The sequence below is a fragment of the Rattus norvegicus genome, chromosome 13, assembly GCF_021556685.1.
Source record: "Rattus norvegicus strain SHRSP/BbbUtx chromosome 13, alternate assembly SHRSP_T2T, whole genome shotgun sequence".
Lineage (NCBI taxonomy): Eukaryota > Metazoa > Chordata > Mammalia > Rodentia > Muridae > Rattus > Rattus norvegicus.
Window position 1 is genome coordinate 4074383 of NC_141546.1, and position 24054 is coordinate 4098436.

Here is a 24054-nt window from a genome sequence, read left to right on the forward strand (position 1 = left end):
AAACAAGAACGAAACATTGGCTTGATGAACCTTAGTGGAGGGTTTACTAATCATGCAAAAGGCACTGGTCTCCACACACAGCAACACCGAACCTCATGCACACTCAAACCCCTATCACTGCCAAATACACACACACACACACACGCACGCACACACACACACACACACACACACACACACACACACACACACACACACACCTTCCTGAGAGCAAATAACCTTGTTCACATCTTGTAGATGTGAGCATGAGCTGACCTTATGTTACAGTTGAGATTTTCTCACCAAAAAGTTACCAAAGACAAGGATTCATAGAAGAAATAGCAAGATGATTCCATGGGCAAGAGAGTTATTTGCTCAAACTTGAGAATTTTATTTGTAACCTTGAAACATACAGTCAAAGAAAGGAATGGTTCCATCGTTTTGTCTTTTGACTTCTAAACATATATGCTTGCACTCCATCTTGCTCACACATAATGTTAGAAATAATAAGAAGTACATACATTTTAGGTACTTACAGCCTCCCATATACCAAACAGATACTTTACACTGAGTTCTAACCTGAACCCTGTAATCTCTAAGCTCCAAAATCTAGAAATTACTCCTTCCTTTCCAAGAAAATGCATGATAATTTTCAAACACACACACACAAAAAACATTGAATGAGTAAAAATACACATTTAGGTTATCTTTGGAAAGAATCTGTGAAACAAGATCAGTGAGGATAAATTTTAGCATAAGGATGGGCCACAGGCCTTCACCCACAATCACTATTGTCTTAGGATTTTATTGCTCTGAAGAGATATCATGATCAAGGCAACTTGTACAAAGAACAACTTTTAATTAGTGTTAGCTTATAGTTCCAGATGTCCAGTCCATTATCGTAATTATATAAAGCATAGCATCGTGCAAGCCAACCTGCCAGCAGAGGAGCTAGAAGTTGCACAGTCTTGATCTGAATTCAGGTAGGAGACTGTCTTCTATAAGCATCTAAGAGGAGGGTTTCAAGGAGTAGAGCTTGAGCATAGGACCTCAAAGCCCGCCCTAGAGTAAAACACTTCTTCCAGCAAGGCTAATCCACCAAGGACATACATCTTAATAATGTCACTTCCTGCGAACTAAGCATTCAACACCTGATTCTATGGGGGCCAAACCTTTTTAAACCATTATATCCATTATATATCCATCAACAGCATATAATTTTAAGTCATAAAATGTCTAAATGCATAAAAATGCAACTTGTTCTTGAAATAAAATAATCTGCATGTTGAAAAGATGGCTCAGTCATAATATTTTTGCTGTATTAGCATAACAACCTGGATTTAGATTCCTAGAGTCCTTGGAAAACCAGACTGTGTAATATATGACTGCTATCTTTGTGCCACAGAAGACCCATCCTCAGACAAGTTAGAAAGGACTAATACTTATAGGTGTCATCTCATCTCCATCATACATTACCTGTGACACTTGCACCCCTACTCTCATATATTGTTTCTCAAAGATCATCATAATAATACGATCATAATAATCTATGGGAGACCACAGAGAGAGTGAATGCATGGAGCAGTTTAAAATCTATGTTCACTACAGACAAATGAATGGAAACAAATGCTGAGAAATGGTTTCAACTACAAGCTGTGCATTCTAATTTAAAGAGGGTTTTTCAGCAATAGAGAAAGAATGTTGCTCAGGAATTTACTTGCAGGCAAAATGGCTTTGAATAATCATGTTAAAATAGTCTTCTGAAATACAGCTGAGCAATAATGACTCTCTTCCCCTCACCTAGAATATTACTAAATTCTGTGTGATTTCCCAGAATGGTAGACATAGAACAATGAAAATTTATCTATAATTTGAACAGTGTTTAAACAAACCGTCTCCATACAAAATTTAACGTTAAGGTGGGTGAAAAAAATGCAGCTCAGCAATAATAGTAAACTTCCATAAATTATAACTAGATAACTTCCATAAATTACAACTAGAAGTTGTAGCATCTCTTCATTTTATAGTGTGCCTGTGAGCTGTTCACCAGCTCGTAGGCTTCAGCTCCACAGGGACTGACTGTTTATTAGAGACGGATGGCTGATTTAGTTTCTGTCATTTATGCCATGTTGACATGTTTTCCATCTCACATTACCGTGTGCTCTAAACCTATTAGAATCACTGGGATGGAATTTGTAAGAGCACATATACTCATCAATCTGTTTTCTCCTCACCTGTCTTAATAAGTAGGGAGGCCTAACTTTCACATGATGCTAAAAGATGCAATGTGTTTTTATTTTTAAAGAATATTCTTTAAGAGGTGTGGAGCTAATCTTTCTCATGTGCTATTACAGAATGTAACTATCTGTATTTAAGCCAGTTTTTTTAATGTCTGGATTTGATTTGTACAGCATGTTCAAAATCATGCTTAATTCTTGAGTGTACCTTTATCAGGAGATTATATTGTTCATGCTCCACAATTAACCAGACAACTGCCATCCTTTACCAAAGCATAATTTCTTAGAAAGTGTAATTCAGAACTCCATATTCACATGTGTGCTTTGGGACACAACTAACAATCCCAAGCACTTACAATATGTGAAGACTATGTAAAAGTCTATTCAAATGAATGACAGGTTTCCAACAGGAGCAAAATGTGTGTGTGTTTGTGTGTGTGTGTGTGTGTGTGTGTGTGTGTGTGTGTGTGTGTGTGTGTGTCTGTTCCTGACACAGTTGGTATAATGCTTAGGCATGCAAGCACAATCATCTGAATTTGGATTCCCAGTTCCCAAATAAAATAATGAGCATAGCAGGAAACCCTTTGTGTGTCAGTGCTGATGAAGCTAACATGAGTAGGTTCCTGAGGTTTGCTGATAATCTAGCCTACACAAGCCACACAGCTCCCAGCTGGGTGAGAAGGCTGTTTTACACAAAGTAAAGAGTGAAGACAGAGGCCTCGAGGATTTGACCAGCCAGCCTAGGTAAATTGGTAAACCCTTGGTTCACAAAATAATCTTATCTCAAAGAATAAAATGGGAAGGAACAAAGAAAGATATTCTGATACCAACTTCTGGCTTTTACATGTACACAAATGAAACATTGAATCTTCTATATGTACACACATGAAACTGCATTTTCAGGTGTCCTCCACACAAATACACATGCAGACATACAGACACACACACACACTCACACACACACACACACACACACACATGCACGCACTCACACATACAGTGGGGTATTATGGTAAATGTCATACCAATGATGTTCCCTTTTGTACTTTTTCTTTATAGTGACTGAGCATCTGTGTTTTCTATCAGTTTGTACTACCTTCTGAGCTCCAATTTACAACAAAAGTGTGACCTTTTTTGAATAAAAGTGCCCGGATAAATGAAACTCAATATGTTCCTTCAGTAGATTGCCAAGCAATAACAGATCATTTCAGAATTCTTCATCTTTTTTTTCCTGTCCCACAGGGTGCCCTGACAATCTTACCGATTCCCAATGCTTAAACCCCATTAAGGCTTTCCAAGGCTGCATGAGGCTCATCTTTATTGATAACCAGCCCAAGGACCTCATTTCAGTTCAGCAAGCTTCCATGGGGAATTTTAGTGATTTACACATTGATCTGTGTAGCATCAAAGACAGGTAATTATTCTCTTGTCTCCTCTGCTCCTCTAACCCTTTCCATTCTCTCTGTTCTGAATATGAGTTTCTGTAAGTAAATTTTTAATGTGTAGACATTTAGTCACATTAGAAATAATTGACTCGACTAATGGAAAATATTTCTGAAAGGATTTCCAGCCCAGAGAAAATGGTTTAAATTAATTGTGTCTCTCTTCATGTTGACTTGCAGTAAATGGGATATACATATTAAATCAAAACACAAATTTGTGAAGGGATTAAAATTTTATGCATAAACAACATTTGATTACACTGAAGTTAAGAGTAAAGCATGAAGGAGGGAGGAATTGCTCTCCCTAGACCATTTCATTTTTTGTCTGTTGTGAGTGGCCTTCCTATAATGTCAGAGGTTCAGGAAATTTATGGCTAAGGGTTTGGCTGTGCTCTTCGTAGATATCCTCAATTGGGAAAGGCTGATCCTAGCTACCACTGACCCTAGCCACTGTTTCTTTCAACAAAAAACAGACAAGAGAGTAGGTTAATGAGAATCAAGACTTTTATTCCACAACCCGCAGATCTTTCATGACATTGTTTCTGGTTGCAGTTTTCTTCTGATTTGACTCCTTTTATGACAGAGGTTTCTAGATTTAAAGTCAGAAAACCTAAGAAAATGGTTACTGAATTTCAGCAGTGTTTTTCTGTATTACTTCTGTAGCACTTTCCTGCTTACCTGCTTCCTTTCTCTAATTCTCTTCTCCCCCTTTAAGAGCCAGTGGGTAAATAGGATTTGTTAAGTGCATACCAACCCATTGGTGTTAAAGGATCTTGGCTTCAGTAATTAGCCATTGCTATGAAGTGAAATATACCTTTTTTTGTGAAACACATGTTACCAGTAAGAACATGAAAAACTAGTAAGTTCATACCACCCTAAGAATGAGGAATGAGATGGAGGAAACTTGAGTAGATGGTTGAATTATATCTTAATAAAGAATGAGGCAAAATCATGCGTGGCAACATTGAAAGTAGACAGAAGCTGACAGGAGATAGTGTCACAAAATGGCCAGGAAACACAACACAGATTGTAAGTGTAACCGAAATGCTTTAACTTTGCATTTAAAATATTTAGTAGTAGGATGCATTTTGTAACTAACAGCCTATGATAGTTTTCTTGACTATATATTTCCTGAGAAAGAAGTAACTGATAATTTGTCTTTCAATCAGCCATTCAAATCGTAGGTTTGGGTGACTTGCTATATATTTCATCTTATTTGCTTATAGTTCAGCTCATAGCTTTGCAGGGAAAGCACACGGCTTAAACAAAGTTGTAGAAGTGAACTTCAGATCATCACAAAAAGGGTCTTTGTGCTAGTAGATTGTGATTTCATGCTGTGTGAGTATGGAGAAGGAAGACTATCAGATTTGGTTGGAAGTATGAGTTGAGAAAAAAAATGTTGGTATAGTTGGGGGAGTTCAGGATATGAGTGTCCCAGTCTAGGGATGAAATGACAAAAAGCTGAGAAACATGGGAAATTAGCCATGCAGTACAAGGTCTCTGCTAATGCCAATATAATTAGATGGAACATTATCAAATTTTCTGATAATATCATGGCACAGAGGATTTCCAGCATACCATACAGATATTTTTATCCTTGTGCCTTTTCCCTAATTTGACTAACTAAAAAAATGAGTAATAAAATATGTGCTTCATTTAATTGTGCTAATTTAGAGGTCTCAAATCAAACTTATTACAGAAAATGGAGGTACAGATGTGTTCAGTGCAGAAATCTATCAGATCTTCATAGAAGACTTCATAGCAATACTATCCAAACAATTCCACAAAATAGAAACAGATGGAGCACTTGCGAATGCCTTCTATGAAGCCACAATTACTTTTACACCTAAACCACAAAAGGACCCAACAAAGAAAGGGAACTTCAGACCAATTCCCCTTAAGAATATTGACACAAAGATACTCATGAAATTCTTGCAAATCGAATTTAAGAGAACACCAAAACAATCATCCATCATGATCAAGTAGGCTTCATTCCAGGGATGCAGGGATGGTTTAATATAAGGAAAACCAACAAAGAAATCCACTATATAAACAAACTAAAAGATAAAAGCCAAATGATCATTTCATTAGATGCTGAGAAAGCATTTGACAAAATTTAACACCCCTTCATGATAAAAGTCCTAGAAAGAACAGGAATTCAAGGCCCATCCCTAACCATAGTAAAAGCCATATACAGCAAATCAGTAGCTAATATTAAACCAAATGGAGAGAAACTTGAAGCGATCCCACTAAAATCAGGGACTAGACAAGGCTGCCCACTTATTCAATATAGTTCTCGAAGGCCTAGCCAGAAAAATCAGAAAACAAATGGAGATCAAAGTGATACAGATTGGAAAGGAAGAAGTAAATATACCACTATTTGCAGACGATATGATTGAATATTTAAGTGATCCCAAAAGTTGCACCAGAGAACTACTAAACCTGATAAACACCTTCAACAAAGTGGCTGGGTGTAAAATTAATTTGAATAAATCAGTAGTCTTTTTCTACACAAAAGAGAAACAGGCCAAGAAAGAAATTAGGGAAATGACATCCTCCATAATTGTCCCAAATAATATAAAATAGCTTGGCATGACTTTAACCAAGCAAGTGAAGATTTGTATGATGAGAGCTTCAAACCTCTGAAGAATTTTAAACAAAAGGAGCAAGTTCAATTGGAGGCCAGCATGTAGTAGAATGCAAAATGATCCATTTGTATCACCTTGTACACTTATGTTCAAGTGGATGAAGGACCTCCACATCAAACCAGATACACTCAAATTAATAGAAGAAAAAGTGGGGAAGAACCTCGAACACATGGGCACTGGAGAAAATGTCCTGAACAAAACACCAATGGCTTATGTTCTAAGATCAAGAATCTACAAATAGGATCTCATAAAACTGCTAAGCTTCTATAAGGCAAAGGACACTGTTGTTAGGACAAAACAGCAACCAACAGATTGAGAAAAGATCTTTACCAATCCTAAAACAGATAGAGGGCTTATATCCAAAATATACAAAGAACTCACGAAGTTATACTGCAGAGAGACAAATAGCCCTATTAAAAATGGGGTTCAGAGCTAAACAAAGAATTCACAGCTGAGGAATGCTGAATGGCTGAGAAGCACCTAAAGACATGTTAGTCATGAGGGAAATGCAAATCAAAACAACCCTGAGATTCCACCTCACACCAGTCAGAATGGCTAAGATCAACAAATCTGGTGACAGCAGATGCTGGCAAGGATGTGGAGAAAGAGGAACACTTCTCCATTATTGGTTGGTTTGCAGACTGGTACAACCATTCTTGAAATCAGTCTGGAGGTTCCTCAGAAAATTGCACATTGAACTACCTAAGGACCTAGGCTATACCACTCTTGGGCATATACCCAAAAGATACTCCAACATATAACCAAGACACATGCTCCATTATGTTCACAGCAGCATTATTTATAATAGCCAGAAGCTGGGAAGAACCCAGATGCCCTTCAACAGAGGAATGGATACAGAAAATGTGGTACATCTACACAATGGAATACTACTCAGCTATCAAAAACAATGACTTCATGCAATTCATAGGCAAACGGATGGAACTGGAAAATATCATCCTGAGTGAGGTAACGCAATGACAGAAAAACACACATGGTATGCATTCATTGATAAGTGTATATTAGCCCAAATTCTCAAATTACCCTAAATGCACAGAACCCATGAAACTCAAGGAGTACGACCAAAATGTGAATGCTTCGTTCCTTCTTTAAAAGGGGAACAGGAATACCCTTGGGAGAGAATAGGGAGGCAAAGTTTAGAACAGAGGTTGAAGGAATGCCCATTCAGAGCCTGCCCCACATGTGGCCCATACATATAAAACTACCAAACTAGATAAGATGGATGAAGCAAAGTGGTACAGACTGACAGGAACTGGATGTAGATCTCTCCTGTGAGACACAGCCAGAATACAGCAAATACATAGGCGAATGTCAGCAGCAAACCACTGAACTGAGAACGGGACCCACGTTGAAGGATTCAGAGAAAGGACTGAAAGAGCTTGAAACCCGATATAAACAACAATGACAACCAAACAGAGCTTCCAGGGACAAATTACTACCCAAAGACTATACATGGACTAACCCTGGGCTCTAACTTCATAGGTAGCAATTAATAGCCCAATAAGAGCACCAGTAGAAGGGGAAGCCCTTGGTCTTGCCAAGACTGAACCTCCAGTGAATGTGATTGTTGAGGGGAGGGTGGTAATGGGGGGAGGGGAACACCCGTATAGAAGGAGACAGGGAGGGGTTGGGGGATGTTTCCCTAGAAACAGGGAAAGGTAATAACAATTGAAATGTAAATAAGAAATACCCAATTTAATAGAGATAGAGGGAAAATAAATAAATAAATAAATAAGTAAATAAATAAATAAATAAATGAATAAATAAAAAATACATAAGAAAATGGATAGCATCCCAAGTTTACATTCCTGGCAAGGAAGAATCTTCCAAATTCATCCTCTGATGCATCATTTTATGTATTACAGATAAATCGTGGGTCATTTGTCAACTGTTGTCTCTGATTTCTTAATTTGTAATCAAGAAACTCTCATTTTTGATTATCAAAAGTCATTGCCATCTATTTTCCTCGATTACTTTTGTGTAATTGTAGTTGTTTAGTTATATTACATACAAATGTGTTTTATTTAATTTCACAATGACAAACGTGAATTTTTCAGTAGGTAAATGGGAAATTTCCCTTGAATTGCAGCTACTTTTTCTAACAAAAAGAAAATCTTTGTCCATTGCTTTGTTTGGTCTTTCTCTCTTATCTAATTTACATTTGTTTGAAATGTGGAAGGCAGGTCTGGAAATTAGAAAGTCAGGCGTTTCTTCAGCTTTGTGTTCTTGTTTAATTTTTGTAATAAAGTAAATGTCATAAAGGAAGTGCACATACATGTAAATTAGTAGCTACAATAGATGCAGGGAGGAAAAACATGTGGTATAGATACATAAGCTACAGAGGCAATTGTTCAGAGATCAGGGAAAAAGAAGCCTCGGTATTTAGGGAAGCAGACATGGGATCTCTTGGGCTCCCTAGCCATCTGAAATTGGAAGCTCCAGTCCAAGAGAAAGTCTTATATTTCTCCATGTTTCCTGTGTTAATCAGTATGAATGTGTTACCCAGCTCGTATAAATCTGCATGCTAGCAGGGAATGACCCTGGCTGTGATTTGCTTACCTGAGCTCCTGGCTAACCAGACCATGGAGGCCTGAGTATCTCCCCTTGGATACTCAATACCAAGATCTCTATCCTCGCTTTCTGTGTACTATTTCTATTTAACAGATAACTGTGCCCCATCTATGTATCCTGGTTTTTCTCATCATGTCTCTAACTATGCTTCTTACTTATTCAAATGTCTTAGCGTTAGATAACAGATATAGGAAGACCTTGGCATTCTATAAGGAAAGGGAACAACATTTCTAATATTTTGATTTTTCTGTGGGCTTTTAAAGGCCCTTTGAAATGACATCTGCAAACTGATAGTGTCTGCTTCCTTTGAGCTGTTTAAAGTGTGCCATTAAAGCATCATTGATGACTGGACATCTGTCTCATTGGCTAAGCATACTTGTTTCACAAACATTAACTTGGGAGTTCAGATCCAAGCACATATGTAACAAGCTCTGGATGGATCCAAAATCCCAGTGCATGCCAGCTAGAGATGGAAACTTCGTGCAGCTTTCCATCTGCCAGCTTATTTAGAACAATAGCAGCAGCAGCAGCACCAACAACAATTATTAAAAGAATTAGGGGAGAATGATAAAGGATGGCTGACACTCTCCTCTGCTCCCACACTTGTACGCAGGCATGTGCATACATGAACATAACACCCCACCACACACACACACACACACACACACACACACACACACACACACACACAGAGAGAGAGAGAGAGAGAGAGAGAGAGAGAGAGAGAGAGAGAGAGAGAGAGAATAATGTTGATAAACCTTTATTAAGGTCAGTAGACATTGATTCCTATGTAGCTTTCTGGAATGCCAGGAAATTTTGGATGCCACAAGTCCCATCACCTGTAGACTACCTTTATACAGAAATATAATGGTGGAAAGTCCAGCTCATCAGAAAGATGTGGAAGCAGACCAATCTCTGAATTCTTTTGGAGTGCTAACATAAAATATGTGCCTGATATCTTCTAAGAATTAGGGGGCTGATGTCATGGGATGCTAATTCATAGGAAAATCAAAGGGAAAACTAGATATAGACTAAATGAATGGATTGATATGTAAAATAAAAGATTAGGCTTATAACTGCAGAAGATGAGCTATCCAGAGAGAATTTTTAGAATAGCAGGAGAGAACTGTTTGGAAAATTGTCTCAAACAGAACACAGAGAGAGGGCTAACTTGAAATCTCCAGAGAAATAAGATCAAAGAAAAAAAGAAAGCAGAACAGAGAGGAAGCACACTGGAAAGCTGTTTCCAGTAGAGCGTAGTTGGAACTTGGTCCCACAATTTGACTTTGAGCCTTTTGTTTTTGCTGATTCCAGGCAACCCTTCTCTCAAAACCCTTCTTTATGATAAGGCTAGTTCATGGGACTCCTGTCCCAGTCCTGAACGTACAGAAATGGACATCATGTCCTGACTACAAAATGAACTATGAATAAAGGCTTGTTTCTCCGGAACTCTGTTATTTTATCCTAAGAATATTTCTTTCTAATCTTTTTCCAAAAATGCAAACAATTTTTGTTCTCCACTGGATGGATCAGATACAAAACAGTACATTCAATTTCCTGCAGCCAAATATGTTATAAACACAATTTCCTCTCTCCCTAACAGGTCCTTTTTCTCCTAGCATATTGCCTTCTAAGAAAAGCATGTGTCTGTCTTTCCTTCTCTGGTCAAGATGTTTTACTTCCCAGCTTGAGCATGGGGAGCTGCAAACACAGGATGAGAAAACATTATGTTGGATAACATCCACAAACAGAGTCTTGATTCAGTCCACCCTATGTGTGGGAGAGTTTTAAAACAATGGGTAATATAAAAAGATTGCATTGTGGTTTAACACATATGTCTGAGCTCTTCTCTAAAACTGAAAGCCTTTATGTCAAGTTCCAGGAAAGCCATGGTAAAGGCAATGCCCACACAATTTGAGTACTTTTCTCTAAGTGAGAAATGCTACAATATGTTATTCCCTCTTCATGGAATAAATGGAGCAAATCAAAACATTATCATCTTTACTGCCTTTTTTCCTTTTTTATTTTATCACATTCTGCTCTTTTTCATGGAGGAAAAGGAAAGACTATGTCATGTACTAGTTTTTGAATAAACATTCTTTAAATATTTCATATGTTAGCTATCTGAACAGTTCTATAAAGCTCTAGTGGTTCTTCAAGAATGGCCAATAAACAGGATCACACAGTGCAATTTAGTAAAAATGATATTTCTAGGGCTGAGAGAAGGTTCAGCTAACAGCATTTGCTGCTCTGGAAGAGAACCATAGTTTCTTTCCCAGTACATATAGTACATAAAATCTTATGACTCTAGATACAGTAAATCTGACTTCCTCCATAAGTATCTGCTCTTCTGTGCACATAGTCTGACACAGACACATAATTAAAAAACAAAGTAAAATGTAAAGGGTATGTTAATTATAAATGAAATATCTCAGTGCCAACCAGAGGGGAAGGGACCTGCTTGCACTTTTAGGATGTTATGATTATGATTCTAAAGCACACTCACATTTGAGGACTCTGGGGTTGTCAACAATGTCAGGGAAGTTTAGGAACTGCTTGTTTAGAATCACATATTTAGTGATCAGAAGAGCCAGATTAAACTCCACTTGTGGCTACTTCCTGAGTTTTGGGGTGTGCAGCTTATGTTGTTAAAATATAAAAGAAAAGGGAGACCAGAGCAAGTAAAGTGGTATCAAGGGAAGACGAGGAATCTGAGGAATGTGCTTAGTTTGGGGCGATGAAAGATGATATATAAGCCACTTATTGGGGATGACTGAGATGAGGGAAGTGGTGAACATCTGGTTGCATGATCAGAAAACTGCACCAGGACATAGAAGTTCCTCGCAATAGACAGAAGTTGAAACCAGAAGAAACAGCACAATAAAAAAACTGCAATCTAAGTATAAGTGAAATTTGTAGGTTATCTTTAAAAAATACTTAAAATGAGCCAGGGGCAGTGTGTGTGTGTGTGTGTGTGTGTGTGTGTGTGTGTGTGTTTGTGTGTCTGTGTGTCTGTGTGTGTGTGTTCCCAATAACACTAGGGATCATCATTATCTCCATTTTCAAATAATGAGTTTAAGACCCAGATCTAAATATTACCATTATAAGGCCATATGACCAAGAAGTAGCAGAACCTGGTTAGGCATCAAAAAACCTGATGGAGAAAAATTGTCCTGTTTCTGTATGGTGCTCCCTCTAACCCATGGAGATAAGAAATCCCACACTACTTGGCAGGATTGTGAAGCAAAATGTTATATGTTTTCATGATGTGTCAGAAACCACACAGTATGAACTTTCTAGCACATTAAGCTGCTAAAGGGATTGTTTCCAAAGCAAGAATACCCAAGTGTTGAATACAGTACCCATATAAAAGATGGGCAGAGTGATTTGTTTATGAGCACATGATGGAAGAGAGAGAGAGGAGCCTCCCTGGGGTCTCTGGTATGTAATTCTCCCAAAATCAATTCAGTGGCAGATTCAGTAAGGAAATTTGCCTCAAAATAAAAATGATGTAGATTAATGAGGAAGATCTGTACTATTGATCTATATCTTCTACGTGCACAGCACAGATGTGTACATATATTCTCACCTATGTTTGTACACAACAAGTTGACAGTTTGCTATCCATGCTATAATTGTCATAATCTTGGAAAGAACATACTGAGATCTAAGATTTCCAGTAGAATAAGTCTTGATATTACTTAGTTCTTGGGGAGAATTGTGGGAGGGAGGAACTTCATAGTTAGACTGGAATGATAGAGTCTTCACTACTTACATACATGAAGACCATCTGGAAACCTGCAGTGGGGAAAATCCAGAACCATCCTTCTATTGTTTAAATGGTAGATTATACCTTCATTTCATGCCTTTTTAGACATGAAGGGAGGAGTGATTGTAATAAACATGAACCTGCCTTTCACTATTGTATATATATACATTAAAAAGGTCATCTGTGCTCTCTTATCAGCCTGTTTGCTCTTGTCACTGGTTTTTCATGAATAGTATATCAATCTGTTGATAAAATGTCACTGCTCTCTTCAAGACAAGGAAGGTCACTGTTGTGGTTTGAATGTAAATTGTTCTCCTCAGACACACATGTTTGAACACTTGGATTCCAGCTTGGTATTGTTTGGGAAGGTTGTGGCATTTAGTACAAGATGGAGCCTGATTGGAGCCCACTCGGGTACGACTTGATATTTTATAGCAGGTTCTATTTCCTGTTGAATTATGCTTTACTACTGTGGAGACAACATGACTAGCTGCTTCCTGCTGATCACCATGCTTTCTATGCTATTGGCAATAGTTTCCTCTATACTACAAATCATACATAATCCTTCTTCCCTTAATTTCCTTCTTGCTTCATATTTTGTAACAGCAATGATTAAAAATTCTTAAGACAGAGACTTAGGTCGTTTGATTCACAGAAAATACAAATAGTCAAACACACAAAAAGAGGAAGTTTACATTTTCTCATAAGGTTGAGGTGAGAAGTTTCCCTCATTTACTGACAATATGCAACACTAGTGCTTAAAACAAAAACAGCACAGACCAGTAAATTATCACAGGTACTTGTTCTAAGGTTCATTGTTTGGTAAGTAAGATACAGAATGGATGTTCAGAGAGCACTAAGAAAGCTGTGCTTAAGAGCTACCTGCACCACCTATCCTCAGAAATACTTAAAGATGCAGTATGGAAACACAGAAGCCAAGGAATCTTTGAGTACATGTAGAAACACGAGCAAGAGATGACTTTAATTTCTCAAATCACTTACATGAAAGAGAAACATTTCAAATTAATAAGTAAAAGACAAAAGATCTCTGTGTATCTATCAATTCTTCAATAAAACTTCATCTGGCACCCTGATAAGGGCTTCCATCTGTTTTCCATGTTAAAGAGAGAAATGCTGTACAATGAATGTACATTGGTGTATTCCTGATCTCTGTTGATGTACATTCTTGGGGTCTGAAAGGGGGAGTTCTCTTCCCACGGGAAACACTGATTGCCACTGTTTGTATTAACAGATAGAATTAGAAGAAAAAGGTGCCTAATATTTTGAGTTAATGGTAAAACTGAACCCATCTGGATAACTATCACTATTGTTTATGTTCAGTTCTCATTGCTTTGGCTCTTCAAATGCCTAAGGAAGTATTCATATCTCTACTTGTGAGGCAGGATAACACACAACACCTTACTTTAGAACAGCATCAAATTCGTGATTTTGAAGTGGGTATAGCCCACCTTATGTATTATAATAAGAAGGTGTTATACCCAATACAGATGACACTATTTCCTTATGTCTCTTTGAATTTGGACAAGGTAAGATTGAAAACTAATGATAGGAACTTCTTCAGGTTCAAAGAAAGGGAGAAAACAATGGATTAAGCGCCTTGGATAGCAATATGACAGGCTTTAAAAAACCTGACATGTGTAGTTGAGATGGCATTTCCTTCTAAAACTTAAGTACATATAAAACATAGTGTACCTCCTGGACAAGAGATTAATTCTTTTGATTGATCACGGGAAAGTGTTTCAAACTTTTCCTAGAAATTTACCTCTTCAACATGATTTAATAGGCTCCTGCCAAGGGTTATATTCTACAGGCAGGGGATTATGTGGAATAAGTGGAAGACAACTTGATAGTGAGAAATTAGAAGGAAGAGACAATCAACAGCAGATAGTGACTGGAAAGAAAGGATATTAATTTGTGCTCTTTGGGTTTCCAAACATTGCAGTCCCAAAACTCACATAATGGGTACAATATCAAGAACACCATTAACTAATAGTAACAGAATGTCATAAACACAATTCTACCAGCTCTGACACAGTCTGAAAGATGGATTTTGACTAACATAAGCAAACTGTGTATTTCACTTTATTTGATTGACAAGATCATCCCAGATATGGCTCTTAAATAATTCTAGGTTTATACATTTGACTAAATAATCTTACTAAGAATTGCAGGGGATGGGGAAAGAACTCATTTGTGAATGTGTTCTGTGTGTAGACATGAAGAAATGAGTTCAGTCTTCACATTCATGTATGAGTTGCATATGTTAGCAAACCCTGAAATGTCATGTTGGGGAGGGCAAGATAGGTAGATTACCTGCTTTAACTCCCCTGTTCCTATTACTAAATACTAATTACACTGTCACTTGCACAGTCAAGCAGCTTTATCCCAGTTAGCATTCCATCCACCTTACTTTTCAGCAGATATTTTTCCATAAGATTAAATTGGAGGATTTTGGAATAGATCTGATTACCTCTTTAATTAAGACTGATAATAGGGTGTAGTCCTTGTAGATACACGACATAGAATAGAGTTTTGTTAATATTCCCATTCTCGATAACAAGGTATAGATCAGATTTAATGAGCATCTCCTCCCTCATTCTTGATTCACTCTTGCACATGGAAATATAATGTAGCAGGAAAATGTTTCATGGCTAGGTTTATACTGAAGAGACAGGGGGATATTTGTACCTTTCCTTTGCATAATCTACTCATTGGAGCTCAAGAAGAACCTGTGAGTCATGACTTGTGAATCGGTCATAGTTCCACATCCAAAACATATGTGGCAGAAAGTCTCAGCAATCAACAGTGAAGGTAAGATAAGTTTATTCCCAACACATTCAGTTTTTCCAAAACAGAAAATGAGCATATTGTATAAAATTGATATATCTTAAAATAGTCTATTTTAATTCAAGTCTTATAAAATGGCTAGAACAAAGAGGAAACCAAGATAGTCAATGAAAAAAAGGAAGTAAGGAAGTTTATATTTTCTACAAATCTGGTAACTAGCAGCTTTGAAGTCAGATGGAAATATAAGTGTAGGAGCCATCTCAACTTGTTTTGTTCTCTGGAGCCACTGTTTTGGGGTCTTAGATTCATTCCTTTTATTGTGATAAGACCCTCTGACCAAGTAAATTTAAGGTGAAATATATTTATTACAATACATAGCTGCAGGTAATAGTCCATCAGAAAAGGGCAGTCTAAGCACCAGGATGTTAGAATTACTCCAGACATTGCCCTATAGTTAAGAGCAGAGGGAAACTAGGTCATTCCCATCTATTGCTCAGCTACATATTTCAACTATTAGCATATTTGGGGACAAAAGTAAACTAATAGACTCAGATCTTCTTAAGCTGTGCTTTTATGCATCAACTAATATAGAAATGGCAATTGTCCACAGACATGCCAACAGGCCAACCTGCAAAAGACAATTTATCATTGGAATCCTTCTCTGGAGGTTTTGGGTTGTATAGGACACTAAAACTGACTATGATGATCAGGCTATTCATTGTAAGCACAGTTTGTATTTTTCTTTTTCTTTTTATATTTACATTTCCAGTTCTCTATCCATAAGCCCCCATCCCATCCCCCTCCCCTTTTTCTATAAGGTTGTTCCTCTTCCCCAATGACTCCCCTTCCTTCCTCCCCACCCTGATATTAATTTACACTAGGGGGTCCAGACTTGGCAGGAACAATAATTTCTCCTCCCATTGGTGCCCAACAAAGCCATCCTATACTACATAATGCAGCTGGAGCCGTGGGTTTGTCCATGTGCAGCCTTTGGGTAGTGGTTTAGTCTCTAGGCGCTCTGGTTGATTGGTGTTGTTGTTGTTGTGGGGTTGCGAGCTCCTTCAGATCTTTCAATCGTTTCTCAAACTCCTCCAACAGGGACCCTGATCTCAGTTAAATGGTTTGCTGCTAGGAATTGCTTCTGTACATGTCATGTTCTTGCTGAGCCTCTCAGGAGACAGCTATATCAAGCTCCTGTCAACATGTACTTCTTTGCTTCATCAATTTTGTCTAGTTTTGGTGGCTGTATACATATTGGCTGGATCAACAGGTGGGGTAGGCTCTGAATGGTGATCTCTTCAGTCTCTGCTACAAACTTTGTCTCCATGTCTCCTCCTATGAATATTTTGTTACCCCTGAAACATCTGCACTTTGGTCATCCTTCTTCTTGAGCTTCACGTGGTCTGTGGATTGTCTCCTGGGTAATCATAGCTTTTGGGCTAATATCCACTTACCAAGTGAGTCCATACCATGTGTGTTTCTTTGTGATTGGGTTACCTCACTCAGGATGATATTTTCTAGTTACATCCATTTGCCTATGAATTTTATGAAGTCATTGTTTGATAGCTGAGTAGTACTCCATTGTGTAGATATACATTTTCTATATCCATCCCTCTGTTGAAGGACATGTAGGTTCTTTTGAGCTTCTGGCTTTTATAAATAAGGTTGATATGAACGTAGTGGAGCATGTGTATGATGGAGCATAATTAAGTATATGCCCAGGATAATTATAGCTGGGTCCTCAGATAGTACAATGTCCAATTTTCTAAGAAACCACCAGACTGATTTCCAGAATGGTTGTGTCAGCTTGAAATGCCACCAACAAAGGAGGAGTGTTCCTCTTTCACCACATCTTTGCCAGCATCTGTTGTCACCTGAGTTTTTGATCTTAGGCATTCTGACTGATGTGAGGTGGAATCTCAACGTTGTTTTGATTTGCATTTCCCTAATGGCTAAGGATGTTGAATATTTCTTTAGTTGCTTCTCAGCCATTCAATATTCTTCAACTGTGAATTCTTTGTTTAGCTCTCCACCCCATTTTTTAATAGGGTTATTTGGCTCTTTGGCATCTAACTTCTTGAGTTCTTTGTTTACTTTGGATATTAGCCCTCTATCAGACATAGGATTGATAAAGATCTTTTCCCAGTTATTTGGTTGTCATTTTGTCCTAATGACAGTGTCCTTTGCCGTACAGAATCTTTGCAGTTTTATGAGGTCCCATTTGTCAATTCTTCATCTTAGAGAATAAGCCATTGGTGTTTTGTTCAGGAAGTTCTCTCCAGTGCCCTTCTGTTTTGAGGCTCTTCCCCACTTTTTCTTAAATGGGCTCAGACATTAACCTTTTTGTCTTTCATCTTTACTGATGCTCTGAACTTTATAAATGTAATCATTCTGGTACCTTGAATTCCTCTGTTGTCCATGTAATCCTAGTGAAACATGTTTTAGTTAGTTGTCTCATTGGTGTGCCAAATATCCCATGAAGTGATGGAAAATAGAAGGGATCCATTCAGGCTCCTTATTGAATGATTCTATGCTGACTGGTAAAACATTGTAGCAGGACAAAGAAACACCATATGATATTGTAACTAGTCAGGAAGCAGAGAGAAAGATGCATGCTTATGCTGAGTATGCTTTATACATTCTATTCAGTTCAGAATCCAAATCCACAGAGAGTGCCACCTATATTAAGAGCCTGTGGGTAGTATTTTAGAAGTTTTGCATAAAACTGGGGTCATCACTATGTGCTTTTTTTCCCCAGAAGACCTGAATTCCATTTGCATCATCTACTACCAGTGACTTGAAACTCTTTTTACCTTCAGCTTCAATGGATCCAAAGCACTTCCACCCTAACACACACAGACACCGACACAGACACACACACACACACACACACACACACACACACACACACACAGAGAGAGAGAGAGAGAGAGAGAGAGAGAGAGAGAGAGAGAGAGAGAGATACACATAAATGATGATCCATCCAATTTGTAGCCACTAAACCCAGTCACTATTGTTGATGCCAAAACGTGCTTGCTTGCTTGCTGACAGGAGACAGATATTGGGGTCTCCTGAGAGGCTCTGTCAGATCCATACTGATAAGATGACAATGATCACAGCTAATGTTGGACTTAATGAAGGGACTCCAATGGAGGAGTTTCAGAAAAAACTGAAGGAGGTGAATGGGCTTGCAACCCCATAGGAAGAACAACATTATCAACCAACCAAACCCACTAGAGTTCCCAGGGATGAAACCACCAACCAATGATTATACATGGAGGGACCCATGACTCCAGATACATATGTAGCAAAGAATAGCACCCTCCATAGGAGGGGAAGCATTTAGTTCTGTTAAGGCTCATTTTCCCAATGTAGGGCAATGCTAGGACGCTGGGGTTGGAGTGGGAGGTTGAGAGTAGGAGCATCCTCATAGAGGAAGTTGCAGGAAGATTGGGTATGGGAATGGGAAAAGAGGATGAAGTTTTAAATGTAAATACATAAAACTTCCAAGAAAAATAAAATTTAATAAAATAAAAATGTTGCTTAGAAGCTTTTAAAATTTTGTTGTTCACCAAATTTTGAGGAATACTTCCCTTTTTTCCTCTGATCCAATATTTTATCACTGGCGTCACAGGTTGCATATGGACATACTTTTTTTTTAAGTTAAACCAGAAAAAAAATTATTGTGAAATACCTGTTTTATTAAACATACTACTGATTTTTCTCATCTAATTTGGTGATGATGAAAGTTCAGGTTGTAGAAAATTTTTTATATGTCACTTTGAGGAGTGGCTATGGGCCAAATGGTCCTAAGGTCTAAATGACAAAAAATTATCTCCAGCGCAGTAATTGACAGCACTCAAGTTTCCTATTCCTTTCCTCTCTCCCTTAAAATATATTGAGACTCTGAGATTTTATGAAGATTGAACGATGATGCTGTATAATTCAATAAAACTCACATTATTTTTAAATATCAAATTCCCACCATTAATTTTCTACAGGGAGACTTAGTTCCCATACTTGTCATTGACAGAAAGGGCATAACATAGAGTTTTAGGATTGATTTTCCGGAGACACTGATAAGAAATTTTAGCGAAATACATTATAGTTCTTTTTGTTAAAGTCTATGTATCTCTTATCAATGTAATAGTTGAGGATACAAGAGTATGAGGTGATTTTATTTTTTTATTCAACATCTAATATCACCAATATTTTAGGAAATTTGGACAATGGGTAAAAAGTATAGAATGTTCATGAAAAATATGACAGGGTTATATAAAATAAGTCTTCCAGTGTTTTATAACTTATACTTACTATTGTTACAAAAATGTAAAAAATAAAAAAAATAAGAATGGGTTGTCTGTTATCCTGCTAGGTCACACCACAGTACACCAAGATATCTGCTAGATATCTTGGAGGAAACACATCCCAACTCCTCGACGGCCCAGTGTCTCCTGCTGCTGCTAGCCTCAAATTATCACATAAAAGACCACACAACACAATAATCTTAGATCCAATTGATAAGATACAATTGCCCACTTAAACGTACAAAGCCTGGTACCATCAATCCCTTATGAACATTTATAACAACCTGTAAATACACAGAATGTGATCTTTATATCAGCCTCCATTGTCCTGCCAAGGCTTCTCATCTTCTCCCTTCTCCTCCTTTCCAGTCTCCTCCTCTTCCTTCAAACTTCTCTCCTTTCCATCCTTCCTTCTCCTCCAATGACAAGCCTCCTTCTATCTTGTACCTGCCCTCACCTGTATTTTACAAATTCAATGGGGAGAAGATTTTGATGAAGTCACCTGATTCCTGAGTATGTGACTAGGCAGCTGTCCTTGGGGCAGTGGAATTAGCATCAAAATATAGATAACTCCAGGGCAAACCACAATATTCTCCCCTTTTTGTCTAGTTTAAAAGCCTTTTCCATTTATATATAGAGTACAATATTACCATTCTAAAATTTATGAAAAATATGATATAGTCAACACCTAGTTCACCACTATATCAGTTAAACAGAACATTTAGTTATCCATTCCAGCTTAAGAAAGGCTTAAAATCTACATTATATCTTGGTTAGCTTTTATACTATCTTATAACTATCCAATAAAATATTTATTTGCAGAGTTAAACAGTCTGATAGGCTACGAGACTGTAATTAGTCTTCAACTCCATCAGAAATCTTTGAATGACCAAATATCTATACACATAGAAAGCCTAACACGGCTTCCAGAACTGAGAGGTTGTAGAGACAAATCTTTTCTAGCACAGTCCCCTGTTAGCAACATGTGAGCGCAAGTCTCCAGCCTTCTGGCCCAAAATCAACTGATAAACTCTTGAAATGCAGGTTTTGAAGGGCTGATCACCCTGCCTTGGCAGAGTTTATCACTCAACTATTCTGCACAATTTTTCCTTTTCTGGACAGTATTAGTCTGCAGATGAAACAGGCAGTTTTGTCCAGTGGCTGCCTAGCCACAAAGTATGGCCTCACCTGGAGGTAGAGATGTTCAAATTTTTCGTTAATTCCACCAAAGGGAAACTGTTAGGAGCAGATATGTCTCAATAAAAGATAAATAACTTTAAATCTCAAATTTTGTGGATTTCTGATGCTTTTCAAAACCATCTACCTATAGAAGACAATCTGTACTGTTTTCTTTATATCTTAATAATATCTTGAAAGTACTCTCACAAAGTCAGTAATATGTTTACTATGTGGCCCTTAACTCACATGTAATCAGCTCAGAAGTTTGTAATGACATCAATAGAAGGACTGGCTATAAACCTTGTACTTTTAAACGCTTAACAAATAAATTCTATATCAAAGCAAAGATATGATTTTAGCTTAGTTAACAAATGAGATTATGACTGTATAACTCAATCTAGCTAATTCCTCCTTGTTAAATTTCAACAATTTCTAAATTCCTCATAAAAACAACTTTAGAATAACCACTTTCAGCCCCACAAATTCCAGGGAATTGGGGCAACGACTCCTCACTAACTTCTTCAAGCTGTACATGCGTGTTGAAATATTCTTGGGGGTAGGGGGTAGGAAGAATGAAGCAAATGCTGTAGCCGATGTGTCCTGACTGGACCCAGCTGAATGTCCTTGAGACCAGGAATCTAAGTAGGCACACTCTGTAAAATACAACTCTCAAGACAAGAGTTTAGAATTGAAATATCTTTTTGCTTGATTTTCCTGCATTAATTTTTTTCAGGCAGTCTATCTCGATCAAATCTGATCAGTATACTCTGTGAGGTTTCCAGAACCTAATCACACTTTTTAAAAACACAAAGACAAAATCTGTCTCCCAAAATACTGTGCTCCTTAGTCTGTAACCAGAAAAATTTGTATCTTCCCCTCTCTCCCAGAATAATAATATAACGATAAAACCCAAAATCACACCCATTATTCAGATTAAACAATTTTTTAAAAAGGAAGTAAGGTAAGCAATGAGTCTGATAGGCTTTTTTACTCTGTGATATCAGGAAATTAACACAAAATTCCTGTTGAGCCCATGTTAAGAGAATCTGAACTTCCTGTTGTGGTAGATATAAAAAAGGACCACAAACCCTCACTAGCCAGCATCAATGAGCCATATGACCTTAAGCAGAGTAATTCATAGAATGAACTAAATACCTTCTCTCAATTCCAATATCACTAAGCAACATATCAAACCAGGACTTTAGTCCAAAATATATCTGTCTGTTAAGCTTTCTACCCGGAGCCACAGATTTTTATTTAACTTTAATAACTTCTATAATATATGTCTGCTTTCACTCTCCCTGGTGTTACAGACATTTATCACAACCCTCTACTTGGAGTTAGTGACCAATTTTTCCCTAATTTCTGAACCATAGATGAAAATCCCCACATGATTCGGGTAATTTCTTTACTCTTCTTAACACAAACTTAAACACCTCCTATCAATTCTAAAACCAATAAGCAACTTAAAACTCAGGACTTTAGCCCAAAATATATCCATGTGTTAAGCTCTCTACCCGGAGTCACAGATTTTTATTTAACCTTAATAACTTCTCTAATATATCTCTGCATTCACTCTTCCTGGTGTTACAGACATTCATCACAACTCTTTACTTGGAGGTAGTGACTAATTCTTCCCTATCAAAGTTCTGAACTGTGGATGAAAATCTCCACCTGATTCAGGTAATCTCTTCACTCTCTTCTTTCTAAAAACAAACTTAATCACCTTTTAATAATACCTGTCATTAAGAAGTAGCTTATCTAACTAGGATTTCTACCCAAAATTCCTGTGGAGCCCACGTTAAAAAGACTATTAGTATCCTGAAAGACTTTCTAAACAACTTTCTTTAAAAACCAGCTTTTAATCTCTAACTGAGCCGCCATTTTTTTTTCACACAGCCTGGCACCTACAGCCTTCCACCCCAGGCTATTTCCCTGTTTCTTTGTTTAAAGTCCCTGCTCTTGAGAGATCACATGATTTAACATGGCGCTAGCCTCCTTTTACTTAGAAAATAAACACTTTCTCTCAATTCTTAGGATTCCTACTAGATTCTTGCCCATCACATTGGTTCGCCATCTTTCATTTTAAACATATAAAAAAATTTAAAAACTATGGGTTGTCTTTTATTCTGCTAGGTCACATCTCAGTGCCCCAAGATATCTGCTAGATATCTTGGAGGAAACACATCCAAACTCCTCGGTGGCCCAGTGTCTCCTGCTGCTGCACACTTTCCTACCCTCAAACCATCATATAAAAGAACACACATCACAATAATCATAGATCCAATTGATAAAATATAATTGCCCACTTAAACATACAAAGCCCAGTACCATCCATCCTTTAAGAACATTGATAACAATTTGTAAATACATAGAGTGAGATCTTTATGTCAGCCTCCATTGTCCTGCCAAGGCTTCTCTCCTTTTCCCCTCTCCGCCTATGGACATTCTTAAGATGGGAATTCAAGCCATGATGTTGAGCCACTAGAGAAGGAAAAGTGGATTTTACTGTAAGTAGAGTTATTTTATGCAAGATTTCCTAGAAAATTGTAGCCTGTACCTAGGGAAGAAAAAATGCCTCACCCAAAGGTTATTGTGTTAAAATTTTTGATTCTTGGCTGGGAAAGACTTTATCCAGACTTTGAGGTTTGTAGCATCTTTCCCTGACACATTTACATGAACCAACTTGTGTTTCTCTCCTACCTGAAAAGTTATTTTCTTTTCTTCTACTTCTCTTGGTAACAATTTTGACACAATCGAATTAATGATGCTGATAGCTCTGATCCTGAATGTTCTTTGCTTTGAAGAAGTGACCTTGAAAAGTCCTAGGTAGTGCACATATTGTCAGTTTTAACTATGAACTGGAGGGGAATGCTGCACAGTGGTTTTCAGTTTCCAGTAAAGAGAGTGTATTTTTTTTCCTGCATTATAGGCTCTTTCTAGAGGAATATCATTTTTATCATCAGTGCTATTTTAATATCACTGATGAGCTTCCATGCTCATTTGAATGCCACCACATTATATGAGGATTTCCCCAGCAACAATCCTCAGTGGGATTCAGTACTGTGAATCAGACCCTGAAAAATATAGGAGACT

General features: G+C 37.6%; 1 protein-coding gene across 2 annotated transcripts in view; it reads left to right on the forward strand.

Annotated features, from left to right (window-relative positions):
• Positions 1 to 24054, forward strand: part of Cntnap5c (contactin associated protein-like 5C) — a gene marked incomplete at its 5' end in the record, with an annotated part of 856281 nt that overhangs the window by 360695 nt on the left and 471532 nt on the right. For both annotated transcript variants that reach the window (NM_001415869.2, NM_001047866.3), the window contains 1 exon segment: positions 3459 to 3630. In NM_001415869.2, the coding sequence (NP_001402798.1) occupies positions 3459 to 3630 (172 nt within the window).